The 20,137-nt window shown below is 35.9% G+C and overlaps 1 protein-coding gene across 1 annotated transcript in view; it reads right to left on the bottom strand.

Moving 5' to 3' along the window:
* Nucleotides 1-166: 166 nt before the first annotated feature.
* LOC110463745 (fibrocystin-L-like) overlaps nucleotides 167-20,137 on the bottom strand; it is a gene marked incomplete at its 3' end in the record, with an annotated part of 45,227 nt that continues 25,256 nt past the window's right edge. Inside the window, exons 12-23 of the mRNA XM_021518581.1 lie at nucleotides 19,725-19,795; nucleotides 19,177-19,448; nucleotides 16,625-16,771; nucleotides 14,233-14,387; nucleotides 13,528-13,670; nucleotides 11,977-11,998; nucleotides 11,458-11,585; nucleotides 10,040-10,191; nucleotides 6,046-6,197; nucleotides 794-893; nucleotides 439-593; nucleotides 167-289 (exon numbers count right to left, since the gene is read on the bottom strand). Coding sequence (XP_021374256.1) covers nucleotides 167-289; nucleotides 439-593; nucleotides 794-893; nucleotides 6,046-6,197; nucleotides 10,040-10,191; nucleotides 11,458-11,585; nucleotides 11,977-11,998; nucleotides 13,528-13,670; nucleotides 14,233-14,387; nucleotides 16,625-16,771; nucleotides 19,177-19,448; nucleotides 19,725-19,795 — 1,620 coding nt within the window. The remainder of the gene's footprint in view (nucleotides 290-438; nucleotides 594-793; nucleotides 894-6,045; nucleotides 6,198-10,039; nucleotides 10,192-11,457; nucleotides 11,586-11,976; nucleotides 11,999-13,527; nucleotides 13,671-14,232; nucleotides 14,388-16,624; nucleotides 16,772-19,176; nucleotides 19,449-19,724; nucleotides 19,796-20,137) is intronic.

Below are 20,137 nucleotides of genomic sequence, written 5' to 3'. Positions count from 1 at the left end.
GAACATCATTTATAGAAACAGTGACCTAAAATAAAACAATAAAAATGAAGTAAGGGAAATTTTATAATGAACATGTTTTGAACACACAAAAGTATTTTCATCGTTATGGCAGCATTCACACACTTCTCCGTATGTACTCTTTATTTGTACATTTTTATAACACTACCTGAGGTTTGTCATTGGCTGTCTGTAACATTTCTCCATATAGAGGGTCGATCCTGTATTCTCCGTTTCTGTCTGTGTACGTGGATGCGGTCGCATTAATACCACCCAATAGAGTGGCATTAATCTAAAAGAAACAAAAAAGGGATACAAAAGTAACGACTATATTTTAAAAGTAATAATATGTGCTTCATTAGTGAACTAATGAAATCCATCAAACATCAGATGCGTTTCCTTTACGACTTTTTATGCATATATTTAAATTATGATATTTACATGAATCTGTTCCAGATTCCCCGCATACGTGTCAAATGTGAACCACAAATATCGGTCGAATGGAAGGTTAGAACCACCAGATTTCACAACACCAACATCGTCAAATTGCTCCAATATCGCATTTAAATCATCCGTTCTAATGTCTACCGGTATTGCTAAAAGACAAGTAAAAACAGCTAGAAACACCCTATAACGAAATAACATGTTTCTTTTGACGACACTATCAGTAAAGTAAAAACAAGGATCGACAGCTAAAACAGATCAAAGTCAATAATCTTAATCATCATTCTTATACATTAAGATAATATTCATGGAATCATTTATCGCATTTGTAAATGAAGTGTAGATTACGTACATTTCAGTGTTTGACCTCTCAGGGTCAGATCAAATGTGCCGGATATGGGAGTCGTCGCGCTGGTAATTCTTGTAAATGATATATTTGTATCCGGTGGAACCTGTAACAATCAGAAAGATCAAAAGAAAGTTGTATCTGGTAAATATTACCCCAGTTTTATTGGGTGATCAACTTACCAAAACTATCCTATGCACTATTTGGTTGATTGCTTCAGATGCTCAATATTTCGATTTCTTGGTGCAGTTTCTCTTTTCAGGGTCCTCATCTTTGTTTAGTTATTTCTTTTTTTTTAGGTTCAGCTATTGTTTTTAAATTCCACAAGAATTACACCAACTACACTTTGCTTTATTTGTAGTGCACCTCTATATTTGCTTCGGACGCTGGATATGATCTGATATTTTTTGGAAATTGTGAAAAAACATTCTGTCAAATTTTTCAGTAATTTGTACCTATCAACTCAGATATATTCAAAAGATTGTTACGTGTATAAATAGTTTCTGAATTTAAATTCCATTTTGATTTTGACTTTAATTTGAGGATTTATTGTTAAATTGTTTTGTTCCGATTTTCAAACGTTTTGATGTTGACGGTCAAATCATGTACAGGCAATACAAATATGATTTTGTGGAGCCTTAATATTTTAATATGTAGCAGCTATATTCATAGTCTTTCAAAAACAATTTAGGACATGGTGGGAAGATGTTACTTGAATATTTTCAAGCAGGTACAAAATCCAATATAGCCGCCGTGACGTCAGATGTCAAAACCTGAAAATGTCCATAACTATTGATTTTACAGCATTTATGTTCATATATTATTTGAAGATATCCTTCGGGGCTAACTTTTTCTCATATGTTTATTCCAAAAGGGTCATATAAAAATACTTGCTGTTGTGTCAAAGGTCACCAATTTGTTTTCATTTTTTTTCAAGTCTTTTGTTTGTAGTCGGTGTGCAATTATTTCCTAATGCTTTTGTCGTCTAAAGTTTTTTCTGTAACACGAACGTTAACGTCTAACGCCATTTTGAATAAATTCTTTGATCTTTTTGAAAAGTCAAAACCGTTTTATTCAAGGTCACATGGGTCATTCATGTAAAAAAACAACTATTGTACCCTTACAGCGTAGCCGAATCGACATCGATTTTGTAGACAACTCGTACACATTTTATACCTTTGTGTACATACGCTTCACTGGTCATTTGTCTTAAGAAGGTGACAGTGTACATATCTTACTAGTCATCGAACTGTCACATTGAAAATCGTATTGGTTGTGTAAAAAGAACTTTTCATAATAATGTACAGGTAATGTTAAGAATATATATATAAATATTTATGTGTTTGTCCGAGTGCTGAAATGTTTTTATATCACACAGAAAAAAAAATCTACATATATATATAAGTTTGCAAAGAAAAAATATAAATTAAAAAAGAAATAGAAAAATGCATGAGATAATTTAATAAATAAATAATCGGGCGAGAGTTCAGCAACGACTAATGTTCGAATATTTTGGCAACGTCGTTTGCTAATTGATGCATGCATGTTTAAATATGTACCTTAATTGGTCAGTAAACTTACGGAAATAAAATAGTTAACAGTGATGATATATTCTAAATATTCAATTTTTAAACTGATTTTATTCTGTTCATTTGAATACATGAATCAATTTCAACTAAATCTACAAAAACTTCAATCACTATACGCATGCTCTGATAGTTTCGTAATGACACCAGTGTAAACGTAAACGGCGAGTTTCATTTTATAAAATATTTGTAGTTCTTTCGCTGCGTGTGTTTGCTTTGTCGTTAATCTTATTGTCTTTATCACTGATTTTGTTTAAGTCTAAATCAAATTATGGAGGTGCTGCGCTCGACTTGCCATTATGTGTATCGGGAGTACTCCCTGCAAGGTTCGAGAGGAACAAGGCCCCTGCTAACACTGGCAAATTATTCACTTTGAGTACGCACTTAACAATCATTAAAACCTAGCAATTCTACTAGTTGTTTTGTTTAGCTTAGTTTAGTATTGTTTAACGTCCTATCAACAGCTATGCTCATTTAAGGACAGCATCCCATGTGTGCAAGATGCATGCGTGTAGTGTATGCGTTATGTTCTTACGTCTCTGTTAGAGCCAATTAACAGAACCTAATAGTGTAAGTAAACCTCTGCCTATAACATTAATCACCTTTTTATCGTCTGGAAACAACTGTTGTGTCTAAAAGTTTCGGGGCGTCTATTTTATTCACTAATATTACAGAAAATAGGAAATGTCATCTCGAGTTAAGTTTAATATTGTCAAAGGTTTATTAGTATCAAATATATATTGCTTCCATTGTACATGCAAGTAATGCTTAATATTATAAATTAATTAACATTGAGGAAACCTTAAAACTGAATTGTACTCAAAAACCGTCCCGGGTGATATGTTTGGTTTAGTTTGGTTTGGTCTAATTTTTTGAACGTGCTATTAAGAGCTAAGGTCATTTAAGGACGTGCCTTATTGTGTGTAGTGTATGCGTTCTTGCGTGTGTGAATGCAGGATACGGGTATGTTGGTGTGCTTGCCTCCTTGTGATAGTGCGGATCTGATGCCGACTTTATAGTGCTATCACACTTATTAAGTAATACCACTAAAGAGAATATTATAAGAATTATTCCTGTTTGAGATTTAAGAAAAGGCCGTTTCTTTTAGAGAAAAAAAAACCAATATCCCATACAGAATCCCCTTGCAGTATTTCAGTTGGATTTGTAAGATACTAAAAAATAATATTTTACTCATAACGTTCACTTGTTTAATAAAGATAATGAAATTAATATCCAATATTTTTCAAACACAATTTTCATATTTTGTCTTCTTTTGGAATATTTGATATTACCTAGTTTGAAATAAAACCAATCAAACAAATAATTACAAGTACGTTATTTGGTTTTGCTTGTTTATTATTTTCAAACAAATCCATCAAATATATTTTTTTAACAACACATTCAGAATTTGAGACTTAAGAAATGAACTCTTCACTTGAGGTATCGATATGTATCGTTGATGTCGAAGAATAAATGTTCTAGACTATTCCTTTGTAACTTCATCTTGAAATGATATTTTGGGAAACACATATGTCGCCTCTTACGATACACATTCAGTGGGTAACTGAAGGTGTATTCTTTTCCCGGTCCGCTACCAATATCAGTCTTCAATTGTTGTTACACTTTTAGCATTGTTACAGTACTTTCAGTACTTTACATTTATTTTCAACGAAAAAACTACCTTAAGCACTATAGTCAAGATCCCTTTTCTTCATAGAAGGTAAAGACCATGATGATAAAAATGTTTGTGATCGAAGACCAAGTCGGTCCTAATGGTGTAAAGCCTGTCAAGTTGTTACAGTTGTATGACTGCACAACGCAGCAAAATAGCGTGAGAACATCATTCGCACACCGTGCGATTTGGTACAATTGGCTGATCAATATTACGAAGTTACCAATTCTCCAGAAGGCTCGTTTGGAATTAGAAACACTTTATATATAAATTTCTCATCACATTAATTGAGATTATGTTTAATTTCACAATGCGTGTTATTTAGTATACAGTGACCGTTGTTAGACTACCAGGAATGGCTTTGGCTTCCAGGTAACAGAACAGGTAAATAATATTTTGATGAATGACCAGAGTTTTCCCTGACATGTGCCTGACAAAGAGAGCCGATATGCTGTATCGTATGACCGTTTTGAAATCACAACTGGAAGTTAAATATTTGTTGTTTGCGTTCTTTTTGGTCTGAAGCTCTCCTTCTCCTGGATTTTCAGTGCCTCGGGTGGGGATGATGACTACGGTCTAAGGTACAAGTATAAAGTAGCTATATTTACCTGTATAAGGCACAGTGCTCATCTGTGTTCTAATTTTTACATGTGATAAAATTAAGAAGACACACTTTGAAAGATCTGCCGATATATCCAGCTAGAATATAAAAACATACTTAAACAGGAGACCGCAGGGACCTGTATCACACACCTGGTATTCATCTCGCAATGGTTACCTTAAAAACGGACTAAAACAAAGATATAGGTAAAATATCAGTGTCTTGACTTAAAGTAATTCAACATAAGCTGTAAAAAGATGTAAACATATTTGGTCCATGTGTAATTAATAATAGTTAACATTAATATTAAGTTGAACAAACTATAGCCCTTCATCCAATTGTATGACAATTGACCTATGTTACCCGAATGGGTAAAGGTCATTCTCTTTAACAAACCTGATAGCCTTTCATTCCAGCATGCTTCAGGCCAAATATTATTACCCTGGCCCCTTTTGGTTTTTCACAAGTCGTTTAATGGTTTTGTACAGGGCAATTGACCCCTATGACAATGAAAATGGGTGAAGGTAATTCATTTGAAAACACTTGGTTGCCCTTTATCCCAGTATATTTCTAGCCAAGTACCAACACCCTAGGCCTTTCGGGTATGAAGAAATAATTCAAAGTAAAATGCCGGACGACGGACGCTCCAACGCGGATCAAATTCCAAAATTTTGCAGGGAGGCTTTCAAACATTCTCGTATTCATGAGAAACTTTTTAAAGAATTGTTCATCTTTTGACTCCAGATAACTCCATAGTAGGACAAAATAATTCATTTGAACAAACTTCGTAGCCCTTTGTCACGGAATGATACCTGCCAGATACCATCACACTGGGTTTTTTTTATTATTCATAATGCATTTTAACATATCTCACCATAGTGACTTTAAAAGTGGGTCAAGGCCATGCATTTGAACAGACTTTTTTTGATATTGGTCAAATACGATCATCCTATGTCTATTGGTTATTGAGGAGGAGCCGTTTGACGACGGCGATCGCAACACCATGGCATGAGTTCACTTGGACCTTAAGATCAGTTGAGGCAATATGTTGGGGAATCGAGAACAAGCCCTGGTAACGGGTGTTATATGTATTTTATCTGCGAGCATGTATATCAAAACACGTGTCGGTTAATAAGGCTATGGCTCAAATATGGCAACATAAGGAAAGATATAAGTTTAAATACGAAAAAGTATTATACACAGACCGCTCATTAATAAATATCTACCACGACACCTATATAACAACTTTGTGATTTTACACGCCTTTGTCGCTTTTTTAACGTGCGCACACCGTACACCATTGTGCATACCCACAACTGTGCGTTTTAGTCGTTTTACTACAGATTAGCTCACTACATATTACTTATTTTAACCGGTATGGAGGATAAATAAATCTTACCTGAGTCTCATCGACAGCAAATAAAGGAAATCCATGTCCCGCATGGGCAGAAGTGAGAGAGACATCAAAACTATTCTGAGAATTTGTTACATCTACGTCTACAATTCTGTAACCATTTGGAGAGCAAACTAGACGTCGTAGATGGGCATCATCTAGAAAAAACAAACAAAATAACAATCGAAACTGGCACTTGCGAGTTAGCAACACAACTTTGAAAGAACTAGAATCACACTAACTCTTTTTGTATTCTCAACCAAAGTCTCTTCAAGTTTTTTATTGCTCTACGGCCAATCGATAATTTGAGTCATTGTAGGCGAAAAACCACTAACATATACGTTTTTAAAACAAAACTACAACAAATGTTATCTCGAAGCTTAAATCTGCAAAGTGTTATTTTCATTATCAATGATAATGCCCATCAATACAGGATAGGTCATAAGGGACAACAAATGGTCGACAAAAACAAATGCCAAATAAAAACATCAAACCAAACGTAAAGGTAAAAGACAAATGTCAAATTGAATATTGAAAGTGGCAATGGTGACGCCAATTTTTATTTCAAAATTGAAGAGACAGTTATGTTTTCGAAAAAAGATTGAAGATCTGCAAAGTCAGTCCAGAGATAGAACAAAAGATCCAGAAAATCACAGAGCAATAAACAAGCGTGAAATCGTATTTATTTACACATTAATTAAAGGTAATTAATCATAAATGAATAGCAAGGAAAAAGTAGCAAACAACTTTTCGTTGCTGTTCTGTTACATTAACGAATTTTCTTTGTTTTCAATAAAAGCAGGAACTTCAACCTCATGGTAATGTTTTTGACCAAGCATTTCCAGTCAAACAACAAATACGTGAACATTTTAAAAATATAACATAAATAAAAAGTTTGTTTGATACAGTTTCTTTTCGATCACACATGTTTGTCAATATTTAATGTTTTTTGTACATAAACATATCTATCGTTTTTCATAAATCGCCTGTTATAAATACTATTTTAATACTTTTAAACATGTTTTACCTTTTAGTTTAAGTTTGAAGTACTTATTTGTTTTTAGTAGGTGTCATGTCTTTTTAACAGCTTTTGTCATTTAGTATTTTGTTTTGTTTTACGGCCCATCGATAATTTGAGTCATTTAGGGCCAAACAGCAACGTAAAAAATAGACATCACAAAAATCGGAATACATTACAAGAGGCCCAAGAGCCAAAGCGGTAACTTGAGTTAAATTATAGCTACTGTGTCCAATTTCATTGTTGAGATCTGATGTAGAAAATGTAAACTAAATGAAATCAAAGGATAATAATTTTAAAATATTGGTAAATTTTTGGGGCTCCACCCTAGCCCCTGGGTTCGGGGGAGTAATCCCAATTTTACAATGTAATATACTCATTCATCAAAGTTGATTCGGACCAAGTTTGAACAATTTTCTGCTGCAAATAGTTAAAATACCAAAGAGTGTTATTTACATATATTAACTATAATCAACTTTACCCCATCACCCTACCAGAATGGTTGGCATTGGGGTTCTGAAATTTACAATTTAAATTAAGGCTCTGATGATATTTCCATCCACGCAGAGAAATTGACTATAGTACCTGAGTCAGGAGAAAAATATTTTTGAAATATTGGTTAATTTTCCCTTTGGGGCCTAGCCCTTGCCCAGGAATCCCAACTTTACATTTTTGTAGCGTCATATACCAAGGTTTGGTTTGGTTTAGTACTGTTGAACGTCCTATCAACATCTATGGTCATTTAAGGACGGTGCTCCCCTGAGTGCAAGATGCATGTGTGTAGTGTATGCGTGTGTGTTTTGGGAGGCTGCGATATGTTCGTGTTTGTCTCCGATGAACTGATGCCGACTTTATAGTGCTACCTCACTGAAACATACTACCGAAGACAGCCAGCGGGATTACCCACCCGGTCACATTATACTGACAACGGGCGAGCCAGTCGTCCCACTCCTAAATTGCTATTTAAGGACGTGCCTCCATGCGTGTCGTGCAAGCGTGCGATTGTGTACATGGAGACATGGTATTTTGGTGCACTCTACTCCTTGTGGAAGCGCGGATCTGATGCTGAATTTATAGTGCAATCTCACTGAAACAACGTGCCGTCGAAGGCACTCAGCAAAGCATTACAGCCGATCCCATTATAATGATAACGGGCAAAGTAGTCGTTACCACTACCCCCATGCTAAAGGTTAAGCAGGGAATAACAACTACCGGCCTGGGGACAGAACGCATTGACTTCCTCACCTTGTAGAACGCTCAACAGTAAAGCCCATTACGATACAATTTTCTTGATCCCCGACATACAGGGGTGAATTTCCACAGGAAACAAAGCAAAGTTATGCAAAGCAATCTATAGTCCCCCACCGGTAATGATTTTTATATTTAACTTATGTCTGGATGTGCCTTCTGTTCAGAAAGTATCCTGATACATACTTCTTGCGTTCCGCCGTACTTAAATGTCCTTGAACACTAAATCTGGATACTCGTGATGAAAAAGTGAAGAAGATATGCCCCGGGCAAACATTTTCAAAAGGAAAGGTCAACGATTAGGTCATAGGTCAGTGACCTAATTCTTGCACTCCGCCATTCAAAGATGTCATTGTGCACTAACTCTGAATACTTCAGGTGAAATAGTACAGAAGATATATCACGGACACACTTTTTTCACACTTTGCCATCATACCAACACTAGTGAGTCCCCTTAGATAAAAAAATGTAAGCCTTACATGACTAGTAGCATTTTAAATGAGAAGATGACGAATGGACGCCGCGCCACGGCATCAGCTCACTTGCCGTTCGGGCAGGTGAGCTAATAAAACCATACCAATCCAGACCTAGGTAAGTCAGAATCTACTGAGCCGTTAGGACTAAAAGCGTTTTAAATAAAAATTGACGGACAGATCGTCTATCCAATCGCCAAAGAATTGTTTTTGTTCCTTCCATTTTCATCAGTAACACAACTTTCACTATCTGAGATAATATTGTCCGACCATTTGGCTCAGGCGACTTGACTCTACAGACGACGTCATTTCACAACTGCAACTAGTAATAATTGTAACGGATGGTCGTTACAGATTAGTCCCCCAAACGACCCCTGTTGGACTAAGGAATATTTCGACCAATCAGATGCCTCCATTTCGTTACCATTGCAACTGAACTTTTCGAAACTGTTACCATTGTGTTTGGCATCCCTTAAAACCCCTATGTACAAATTTTGGGCAGAATGAGAAAATAACTAAATTTCGACCAATCAGAGGCCTCCATTTCGTTACCATGGCAACTGAACTTTTCAAAACTGTTACCGTTGTGTTCGGATTCCCTGAAAACCCCTATGTACCAATTTTGGGCAGAATCAAACAACAACTAAATTTCGACCAGTCAGAGGCCAATCAGAGACCCCCATTTCGTTACCATGACAACTGAGCTGGTCAAAACTGTTTCCATTGTTTTCGGCAGCCCTGAAAACCCTTATGTACCAATTTTCAACGAAATCAGAGTCAAAAACTTCAAAACCGGAAGTAAGGTTATGGCGGCCATCTTGGACTTCCGGTCGGGATAACAATAGTCTGTTAGACACCCTGACCTCCTATTGAGTATGTGTGTGAAGTTTCATGATGATCCGCTCAATAGTTTCTGAGAAAACCTCTGGACATGGCTGAAGCAGAAGAAGAAGAAGAAAAAGAACACAGAGGAATAAAAACAATAAGTCCACAAACCATGTTTGGGGGACTTAATAACGTCAGATCAGCAATCCATTTAGCAAGTCACAACAACATTGCATTCTTATATAAAACAGCCTTAATAAGAGAATAGGAATAATTTATCCCCATTGAGAGGGGGGAGGGAACGACCGTCGGAAAAAATATTCAGTTGCCAACAAGCCTCTGATGGATCCCGCCCTAAGGATGATATACCTTATCTTACCTTATTCCTTATACCTTTTTATTCCTAGGATTTCTTCAAATTGAAAAAAACACTCACCCGTATCTAATGTTGTAGCTTGTTGTCCAAAATAAAGCTCATCTAGTAAAAAATCTGCTCCGTATATCCTGAATCGGCGTAAAACTAACTGCGTTGCACCAGCGATGATTGCTGTTATATGTTCCCGCAAATTATAGCAGCCATAGTTCCATCTAAAATAAAAACGTAACAATCAAAATACACTTTGCTGCATCTAAATTTCCCCAATATTTGTTGATATTTAGAATAACGTCCTCACAGCATTCCGGGTCAAATACAAACTAACCGTGTTCATAGAGGGATTGAATGGGCTTCTTTTCATGTACATTGCGGCAACGAATTGATATGTAAATCAGCTATTGCTGTTAATCTTATTTTATGTTTTGTTTGCATTAAACACCGCATATTATACATTTAAAAAAGTTTATGTTCGCGCTATTTCAAATCATCGGTCACCATAGTAACCATCCAGGACCAGTCATTGAATGTGCTGTTTACCAAAAAAACCTGCAGATGTAAATGATGATTAGTTGGTGGATGAAGTGCCATGTGTCATTACAAAGTTCTCTTGAGTTTAATGTGCGTGTTGATGTCACGGGGAGTAACCAGCCGGACGGTTTGGTGTTGGAAAGTTCGTTATCACGAGGAACCGATTGCGAGCCGGAAGTCAGTATTTAATATATGACAATGTTATAAGTATTTGTTTTTAATTTTCAATGAAAAAGAATCATAAAGAAAGTACAATGGTGCACCATTTTTTGTAATGTGTGTTATTATTTCTGGCAAAAATGATATCTCGGAGAAGGGGAAACGGTACTATGCGTATTAATATTAAATTTGGCATTGTGTGTGAAATCAGCTGACTGAATGCATGATAATCATTGTATTCATAGTGTATTCATGGTCTGATGGCAGTTGTTGTCAGTTGGTAGATTCATGTACAGAACAAACGTCGATAACGAAAAATATCGTTTTCACTGTTGCGAGCATTCAACTTCAATCCTACTAAAAATATATTGATGAACATGCCGCAATAAAGACCAGGATCCTACATATGAAGTTTCAAAAATATCTCTCATGTAATTAAAAAATACAACATACTTTAACTGATAAAATCATATATTGTTGCCAAGCAGCCGCGAGGTGTTTTTATCAGACTGATAAATAAACATACGAAAGCATACACAAAGGGAAACCGAACAATGAAATTTGAGAACGAACTATTTATTGAAATACGTGAACTACCAAAATTCAAGATGGTCACCTCAATTTGTCACTTTTTGAGAAATAGCATTATTGAAAGACGGCTGAACACAGACGATGTTTAGAGTTGAGCAGATTCTGTTGCTGGCTAAAATGTATCTCATCAATGTAAATTATTCGAGCCTGACTTCGGTTACACGTGGTGAAACATTGAATATAATTGTTTGTATACCTACTGTTCAGTATTCTTGGCTTTTATGATGTCGTAGAAATTCTGTGACAGCGTTTTCCGTTTTCCATTGACGTCTACGTAATCAACGTACATGTTGATCCGGTTGGCGTCCCCTTTCAATGCCACACAAAACTGTCAAAGACATTGACATTAGTCATATAAAATTGAACTAAATTTCTTCGGACTATTCTCATATATGAACAGATCAATATGTCTGATATATTGCTGTTAAATGACGTTTCAGTTGTCAATACAATTTCGACGAGTGTTGTTGATCGAAATTAATTTAAACTTCAGGAGTCAGAACATTCATATTTATGCTATTAAATCACGCATGTATGAGGCGACACATTAGTGTTAGACGGATTATTTTCATTAAATTTATTCTTAAGAGATAATACCTAATTTTGAATAATATGTTTAAATAGTACTAACAAATCCATACATGTATGGACTAATGATGATAGGATGCTGTATAATTATGTGAATCTAACAAGAGGCCCAGAGGGCCTATATCGCTTACCTGCTTCTTTTGTAACATGAAACTGAAATATAGGTAACTTAAGACCAAATTTGTTAACTAGAACACAAGACTTTTGAACATCTCTTAAACGGTTCTGAAGATATTGTTGTTTGAAATTTGAATTTTAAAGTTTTAACCCACATTGACCTTTGACTCTCGACTTGCAATAAAAGTTGACTGCTGACCTCATTTCTGTAATAAAGAAATAAATCGCACAGCTAATCTACATTACGTACCCAAGTATCATGACTCTAGTCCAAACGGTTCTTAGGATATTGGACATTAAGTTGAACAAACTTTTTAGTCATTCAAAATAACATGTCTGTGCAGCTTGACCTTTTGTTTAATGAAAAGATGACTTTTAAATGTTTATAAACAATTGATCAGATTTGACATCGAAATTGTGTCGAGGTAATGCACATGAACAAACCCGATAGCTCTCCATATGAGCAAGCTACTTGTCACATATCACCACCCTTTGCATTTTAATTATTCTGAATAAATCGTTTAATTTTTTAAAGCTATTTAACCATTACAGGAACTTAAATATGATTCAATGTCACTATTTTGAACAGACTTTTCAAAACTTTCATCAAGTAAGCTACTTGCTAAATAACATTTTAGTTTTTGTTTTATTTGGTATAAGTGTCAAGCCGTTTGAGGTGTTTTTTTTTTACATATTTGACACCTGTGACATTGAATATACATGAAGGTTATTAATTTTAACAAATTCGATACTTTTTCATCCGAACATGTTATAAGTATTCGTAGCCGTTCATCACAGCAGACGAATGGGAAAATATCTTTACCCTGGTCCTTTTGGTTATTCAGAAGATTTCAACACATATGACCCCTGGACCTTTATTATGGATGGAGATAATTCATTTGAACTAATTTGGTAGCCTTTGTCCCCGCTTGCTACTGGCCAAATATCATCACCCTTGGCCTTTTGATTATTCAGAAGAAGTTGTTTGAAAGTTCTTTTTAATATAATTGACCCCTGTGACCTTGATTATAAGTCATGAGCATTCATTTGAACAAATTGAGTAGCTCTTTGTGTCAGAATGTGATTGGCACATACGTTGTTTAATGATTTTAATGATTAAATATCATCATGGGTCTTCTGGTTATTCTGAAGTTGTTTATTGATTTTAACATGTTTGACCCCTCTGACCTTGAACTATGCGAAACTCTTTCATTTAAACAAACATGGCGGTCATTCTTCACAGCATGTTACTGATCAAATAACATCACCCTTCGTTATTCAGAAGTTGTTTAAAGTAAAAATTAACGCTGGACTGAAGAACGCCGCACCACTCTCACTTGGCTCTTATAATATAATAAAACATACAGACCATCCGTTACGTCAAATAAATAGTCATGCCGTATAACTCTATATGTATCGTCGTTGGGTTCATATTTACCGTCGGATTTATCGTTAGATGAATTTTAGGACTTTCATAATATGTATCGTGTAGGATCCACTGGGGATTCCTTAACGCTCCTTTTCCGCAAAAAGCTTGCTGATGATTGGTCTTGTACTGAGTATACCAATTATCATTTATCCAATATCGCCTCATATATGTCGGTATCGATGAAGAGTCATCCATGTTGTAATATAACACACTCTTTTTAGGTTCGGTCCAGTATGCTGGACACCGTGCTGTGAATAATTGATCAATGGCATCTTCAACCTGGAAAATAATAACACGAAGCGTTAAAAACAATTGTTTCAACTGAACAAATAGTAATGACAGATTTTCACTGACGGCCAACCTGTGGAATAACTAAAATTGAGAAACTAAATAGGGACGTTAAAGCAGCACTTAACCTATAACCGGAATATATAACAGACTGATTTTAACTGACCAAAAACTGTAACGGGCTCTTCAGGTTTTGTTACTTGATCTTAATTTTGATGTCGGAATAATTGGAAATGAAATTTGGTTTTGTACTGTTTCATGGCCCATCAACAGAGCGACTAATTTAGGGCCAAACAACATTCACATAAAAGGTTAAAAGGTTAATCAACAGTGAAGGAATTTGGTGTAAACAGAAACGGTATCAAATCCCAAATGAAGTCGCCTCTTACGATCAGGCAATGGGGGCAGCAGGTACAATTGTTACGCCCTATCTGCAGGGACCCTCTTAATCTCTTAATGTCCAAACCATCACGCATTCACTAATTGTAATCATGAAATGGTATACGAGTTTACGACTCAATGATTGTCTATTCTTAATATAGATTTGATATACCTGTGCTTGTGATGGATCACTGTCTATGAGAGGTGCAGGTGTACCGGCCATAAACAGTCCTATCTTTTTACCGCTCGGTCTTCCGTCTCTTGTTTTTAGTATTTCGATTGAAATATACTCTGCTAAATTCCTTATTTCGAGTAAAGGGAAACTACCTGAAAAATATAAACATGTCCAAAAAGAAGTCGATAATATATCAAACATAAATTAAACCTCCGTTACTATACGGCAAATGTATTATCTATAACGACGTGAATTTAATCTCACAAATTGAACAAATAGAATACAAAAGATATATGAGAAATAGGATTTAAATTGTCTATTTTCTTTACTTTGAACATGCTTTTACGGACCGCGGAGATTCAAAATATTAATTTATAAATGACAGCATTTCAAATCAAAGTTAGCGATCAACTTAGTTTTAGTTTAGTTTATTTCTTATTAACAGCTAGGATAATTTAAAAGAAAATGAACAACATACCCTAACAAGTAATCAAAGAAAAATAATTGGCGCCCACCATTGTGCTATTGATAACTTTCAAATTTAAACATAGACGATTAAGGACCACGGAAAAGCTACATGGCATTTTGAGAGCGATCCATCAAGTTCTATTGAGAAACAGCGATAACAAACCTAACTGTCGAAATCAAAGATGAACACCATTTAATTATTCAATCAGTATCAAAAGAAAACCTACACAATGTGTTAGGGCTATTCACCAACTTTCGGAATTGTGATGTTTCTTATTATTAGTAATCTTCTTATTCTTCTTCCCTGATTTTGTGACCACCTAATGGTTTGATTGGTAACAGATGTGTTAACAGTCTTATAAGTATATTGTACGCCAAGGTCAAAAGGTGTCATTGCAACATTTTCAAGTAGGTCAAGAATCCAATATGGCCGCCATGACGTCATAGGTCAAAATAATAAAATGGTCCTAACTCAAAAACTGCTGATTGTACAGCAGTCATGCATTATATTATTTAAAGATATTTCTGCGGAGTTAAGTTTTTCTCATTACATGTTATTACGAAAAAGGTTAAATAAAAATCCTTGCTTATGGGTGAAAGTTCACCAATTTTTAACCTTTATCATTATTTTTAAATCGATGCAGTATGTCATTCCGATTAATTTGAAGGCTGCAGTTTTTCTGTAACGTTTCCCGTTTGCACTGTACGCCATTTTGAAAATTTTCTATAATCTTTTTGAAATGCCGACAGTATGTTAAAATCGATGTTTCTCTATTACTTGGTCAGAAACATACTGCTTTTAATTGGTATTAATTGCAAAAAAATATTTTTTTATCAAAAGTCAACTTCCGGTTTCCGGTTGGGATACAATTTCAAAAGTGTTATTTTGGGTAACACATTTAAAAAAACATCTTCCTAAATTCTACAAGGTATTTGGTCTTGATATTTAAGATATAAGATGCTCAGGTGATTTGCTATCAAGTTTGTGAAAATGGTTGACATTGACCTTCTTTCAATGTCAAAGGGGTCAAATGTCTAAAAAACATAACACAGCCTCTTCTCAATAAACAAGACGCCTAGGGCTATGACATTTGGTCAGTTGCATACTGCTATCAATTCCTATTTTTTGCAATATAAAATAGATTTGTGTTCAAAGACCAAATAATTCCTAACGATGAAAAGCCTGTCAAATTGCAATTTTTATTTTTTCTTTGGTTTTGTTTCATGATGTTTAACATTCTATCAACAGCTAAGGTCAATTAAGGATGTGTGTTGTGTATGCGTGAATGTTGGAATTTGTACCGGAGACGGGGTATGTTGGTGCATTTGCCTCCTTGTGATAGCACGGATCTGATGCCGACGTTAGAATGCTATCTCACTGAAATACCAGGCCGAAGGCACCCTGCGCAACATTCCGCCCGTTCACATTATACTGACAACGGGTGAACCAGTTGTTGCTTTTAACTTGAATGCTGAACGTTAAGCGGGGAATAAAAACAACCATTTTTGAGGACTTTGGTATGTTCCGGCCTACACGATTGTATAACAGTAATCCTTCTCACAAGGTTTGACGTTAATTAGTATACAGTTACAATATAACAATATATATACAATTTAACAGACAACGAACAGACTGATATAAATTCAAGTGCAATAATTCTCTTAAAATGACCAAATAAAAACAGGATTTTATAGCATTCACCTTTCTTACCAAGTTTGAAGTTTATCGTTTAAAAGTTAATCGGTTGGTGTTGGTGTTAATGATTAACGCATCGAGAGAGAAAAGTATACAAATGTAATTCATATAGAACTTATGGTAACTTAAGAGTGAGAATCCTTCCAATCTGATAGCAATTATTGATTACAGATTACATGGAAACATCTTAAGATATTATCCAACGTGTTAAATAAAGTATATCACCTCTCTCAGATATGAAGGTAACGGTGTACTTGAACCCTTCACCATGGGAAGTCATGTTGACAGACACAGTCTCAGATGCATCAAACACCGGAAGGGCCTGCAGAGCATTCCTTAAATCAATCTCCGAGGCACCAACAAAGAGGATCTCTGAAAATGAGAAGAAGTCATATTGTGTCATTTGTTTACTTGAAAAGGGGAATAATCTGCATGGGGACAGATTTGTTTTTTTGTTTGTTTTTATACTGTTTCATGACCCCTTATCACTTATCGTTCAAAACTAGGTCTGAAAAATAGACATTGCCAAGGAAGGCGCTGGGTTTGTTTGGTTTTATTTGTTTCATGTTGTATTAACAGTTCATGTCATTTAAGGACACCCGTGCAGGTTTAGGGACATAACAAGCCGTTTGTATCTCACAGCATGATCGTAAGAGGCGACTACTCTTGAACCCTTGCTGAAGCGGTGGGTTTTCGCTGTCTACGAAGGGGACGTGGCAGAGACCAACAATGATTTGATGCCCCCATTGCAACACTTCCGTTTCTTATCATTCCTTTCCGTTTTCCTTTTCTATCTTATTTCATATCGGGCGGTGTCTCCCTAGGCATTCGTCATCATGTTTGATTTGTATTGTTTTACAGCCCATCGACAATTTGAGTCATTTAGGGCCAAACAACAGTGTAAAAATAGACATTCACAGAGAACTGAATACATAAAAAAGAAGAAAAAAGGTTAAAATATGGAAAGATGTCAAAATATATCAAAGGCAAACGAATTGTTTATAAAATGTACCATATCTTATTATAGAGATTAATTGAATGTTAATACACAGAAACTATTGAATAAACGTTTCATAGCGGATACATTATAAAATATGTCACGTATTTGTTTGAAATCAGCGCATTCAATCATAAAGTGTTGATTGAAAATGGCTGATCAAAGGCATGACAGCAAGGTTGGTCTTCCCCCTTTGTGTGATGTAGGTATGGCCTATGTGAAGTCGCGATAGGACAACTTCCTCATGACCCTGGCAGTTGCGAGGACTTTTAAGGATTTGGTTTGGTTTGGTTTAGTTTAGCATTGTTTAACGTCCTATCAACAGCTATGGTCATTCAATGATGGCCTCCCCTTAGTGCAACATGCATGCGTGAAGTTTATGCGTGTGTGTTTTAAGAGGCTGCGATATGTTCGTGTTTGTCTCCTTGTGATAGCACATAACTGATGCCGACTTTATAGTGCTACCTCACTGAAACATACTGCCGGAGACACCCAGCAGGACACCCCGTCTGGTCATATTATACTGACAACGGGCGAACCGGTCGTTCCACTCCTAAATTGCTGAGCAATACACAGGAGTAGCAACTACGATTTTTATAGACTCTGGTATGTCTCGGTCAGGGGACAGAACACAAAGCCTTTTTCACAGGGGCGAACGCTCAACTGAAGGCCAACAGTGAGGCATTGTCAAGGGAGACATTAGAAAGAAGAAAGTTGTTTAGATTGAAGAGATAGATAAGAACCCACATTTAGTCGCCTGTTACAATCATGCAATAGGGGCAGCAGGTATAGATCTTACGCCCTACCTGCAAGTACTTTAAAGGACGTGCCTTCATTTGTGTAAATGTATGCATATTTTTGTGCATGTGTGCCAGAGTCAGGGTATGTTAATGTATCTACCTTTTTGCAATACCGCAGATCTGATGCCAACTTTTAGTGTGCTGCACTATACTGACAACGGGGAAAGTGGTTGTACCAATACCCTTAAATGCTTTGCGTGAAGCCTGGAATAACAGCTGTAATAATAGAAGTGTATAACCTTACTTACATATTATCATGATGATGTCCCCTTATGAAACTCTTCAGACTGGAGGTTCGAATGTCAGACTTATACATGACATGGCGTGTTTTATATACACAAAGTTTTAAGTATATGTGTAAGGTGATAAAGGCACAACAGATACCATATGAAGGACTTTCGTATGCCCCGGCCAGGGGACAGAATATATTGTCTAACCCACTTAAGCTAGCATTAACCACAAAGGCCGATGGATCCCAAATGTTGTGAAGGGGGCAGCATATTGTTTCCCCAATGTCCTTCTAGCAGAGGACGCACACGGAAGAGGGCCCCTCATTTGGCGCTATTTACAATATGTAATGGGATACAAACAGGGGTATTCTTTCTCCAAACCTGTAGGGGAGTGGAAAACGCAATAAGAAGTTTTCAGAGTAAGAAAAGATAAGATCCCAAATTAAGTCGCCTCTTACGATCATTCATTTGAGGCAGCATGTACAATTCATACGCCCTAACCGAAGGGACATCAATGGTAGCATCAAATCAACGCTTGCTTTCTTCAAAAAAAACTTGTTTATAAAGGCTAATATTTCCATTAAAGCAGCTTAAATAATTGCACGAAAAGAAAATTTTAGACCTTTGATCAGGCTACATCATTTCATACTGCGGCGAAGTAACAATGCAAGTAAATTACTAATATTAATTGTGTGTTGTTTGGCAATAGCAACTGCTTTCACGGCTACTGAGCTATAGAGTAATGTTTACCCGTATAAACACCGTACATTCCCAACCGAAACCTTCCCTCGTCTGCGTCCACAATTATTTCCTGCTGTTCGTGGACGGCTGTTTGGTTGATGATGTCTGGAATCGTTATTCGTTGTTTCTCGTTTTCAAAGTAAGTCCAAAAGTGTATTAGTTGTTGCTCCTGTTGCACGTTCCCAGCCATGTGGTGATTGACTATGCTATCTAAATACCGAACCGCCACATTCACGGCCGTTGAACTAGTGCTTTGTCTATAAAACACTTCCATGTAGTAACTGTAACAACAAGGCAACCGGTGTATCATCAGAAATTCACTGTTGTAATACCTTTGCTATTAATTTGTATCGTGTGCAAAAAAGTCAAGTGAAGAGAAGTTATATTAATAAACATATAAGTCATTGTAACATTTGTTTTTAAATACATACGACAGTTAATTACACCTAGCATGCGAAAATTTTCTGTAGAAGTGTATAGACAGTTGATGATAGAGCATGCTAAAAGTATGAATTAATATTTACCTAATATCTTACACAGCTTTATACAAAACTAACCTTTGATTTGAGTGTAGTAAAATGGCACGAGATGTGGCTGTTGTTCTGGTATATTTATCAAGTTCCAGCTTCTAAAAAAAAAAAAAAAAAAGAAACTGATGAAGCATTCAGTATGTTTAAACTATGAAATAAACAGCGCACATATCCAACTTTAAACGAAAGAAAACGATAACGCCCGACTTGGAAAACATTTAAAAATTACGATTTGTCATTTACTGTCAAACAACGCCAAAATAGACGTACTAAAACCCATAAAACTTTAGCTAACAATTTAAAAGTTTAGAATGCGAAAAAAAAAATGAACAAGCAATACATGTCCCCCTACAGGCCCCGCTAGCTATTACATTGTTATGATTTATAAAAATGGCGCCCTTTAGTGTTAATTTGGGAAAATGAAAAGTATACAATTAGCT

Source organism: Mizuhopecten yessoensis, unplaced genomic scaffold (genome assembly GCF_002113885.1).
Source record: "Mizuhopecten yessoensis strain PY_sf001 unplaced genomic scaffold, ASM211388v2 scaffold10923, whole genome shotgun sequence".
NCBI lineage: Eukaryota > Metazoa > Mollusca > Bivalvia > Pectinida > Pectinidae > Mizuhopecten > Mizuhopecten yessoensis.
The sequence above is the reverse complement of the archived record's forward strand: the minus strand, read 5'-3'. Positions and strand labels throughout refer to the sequence as shown.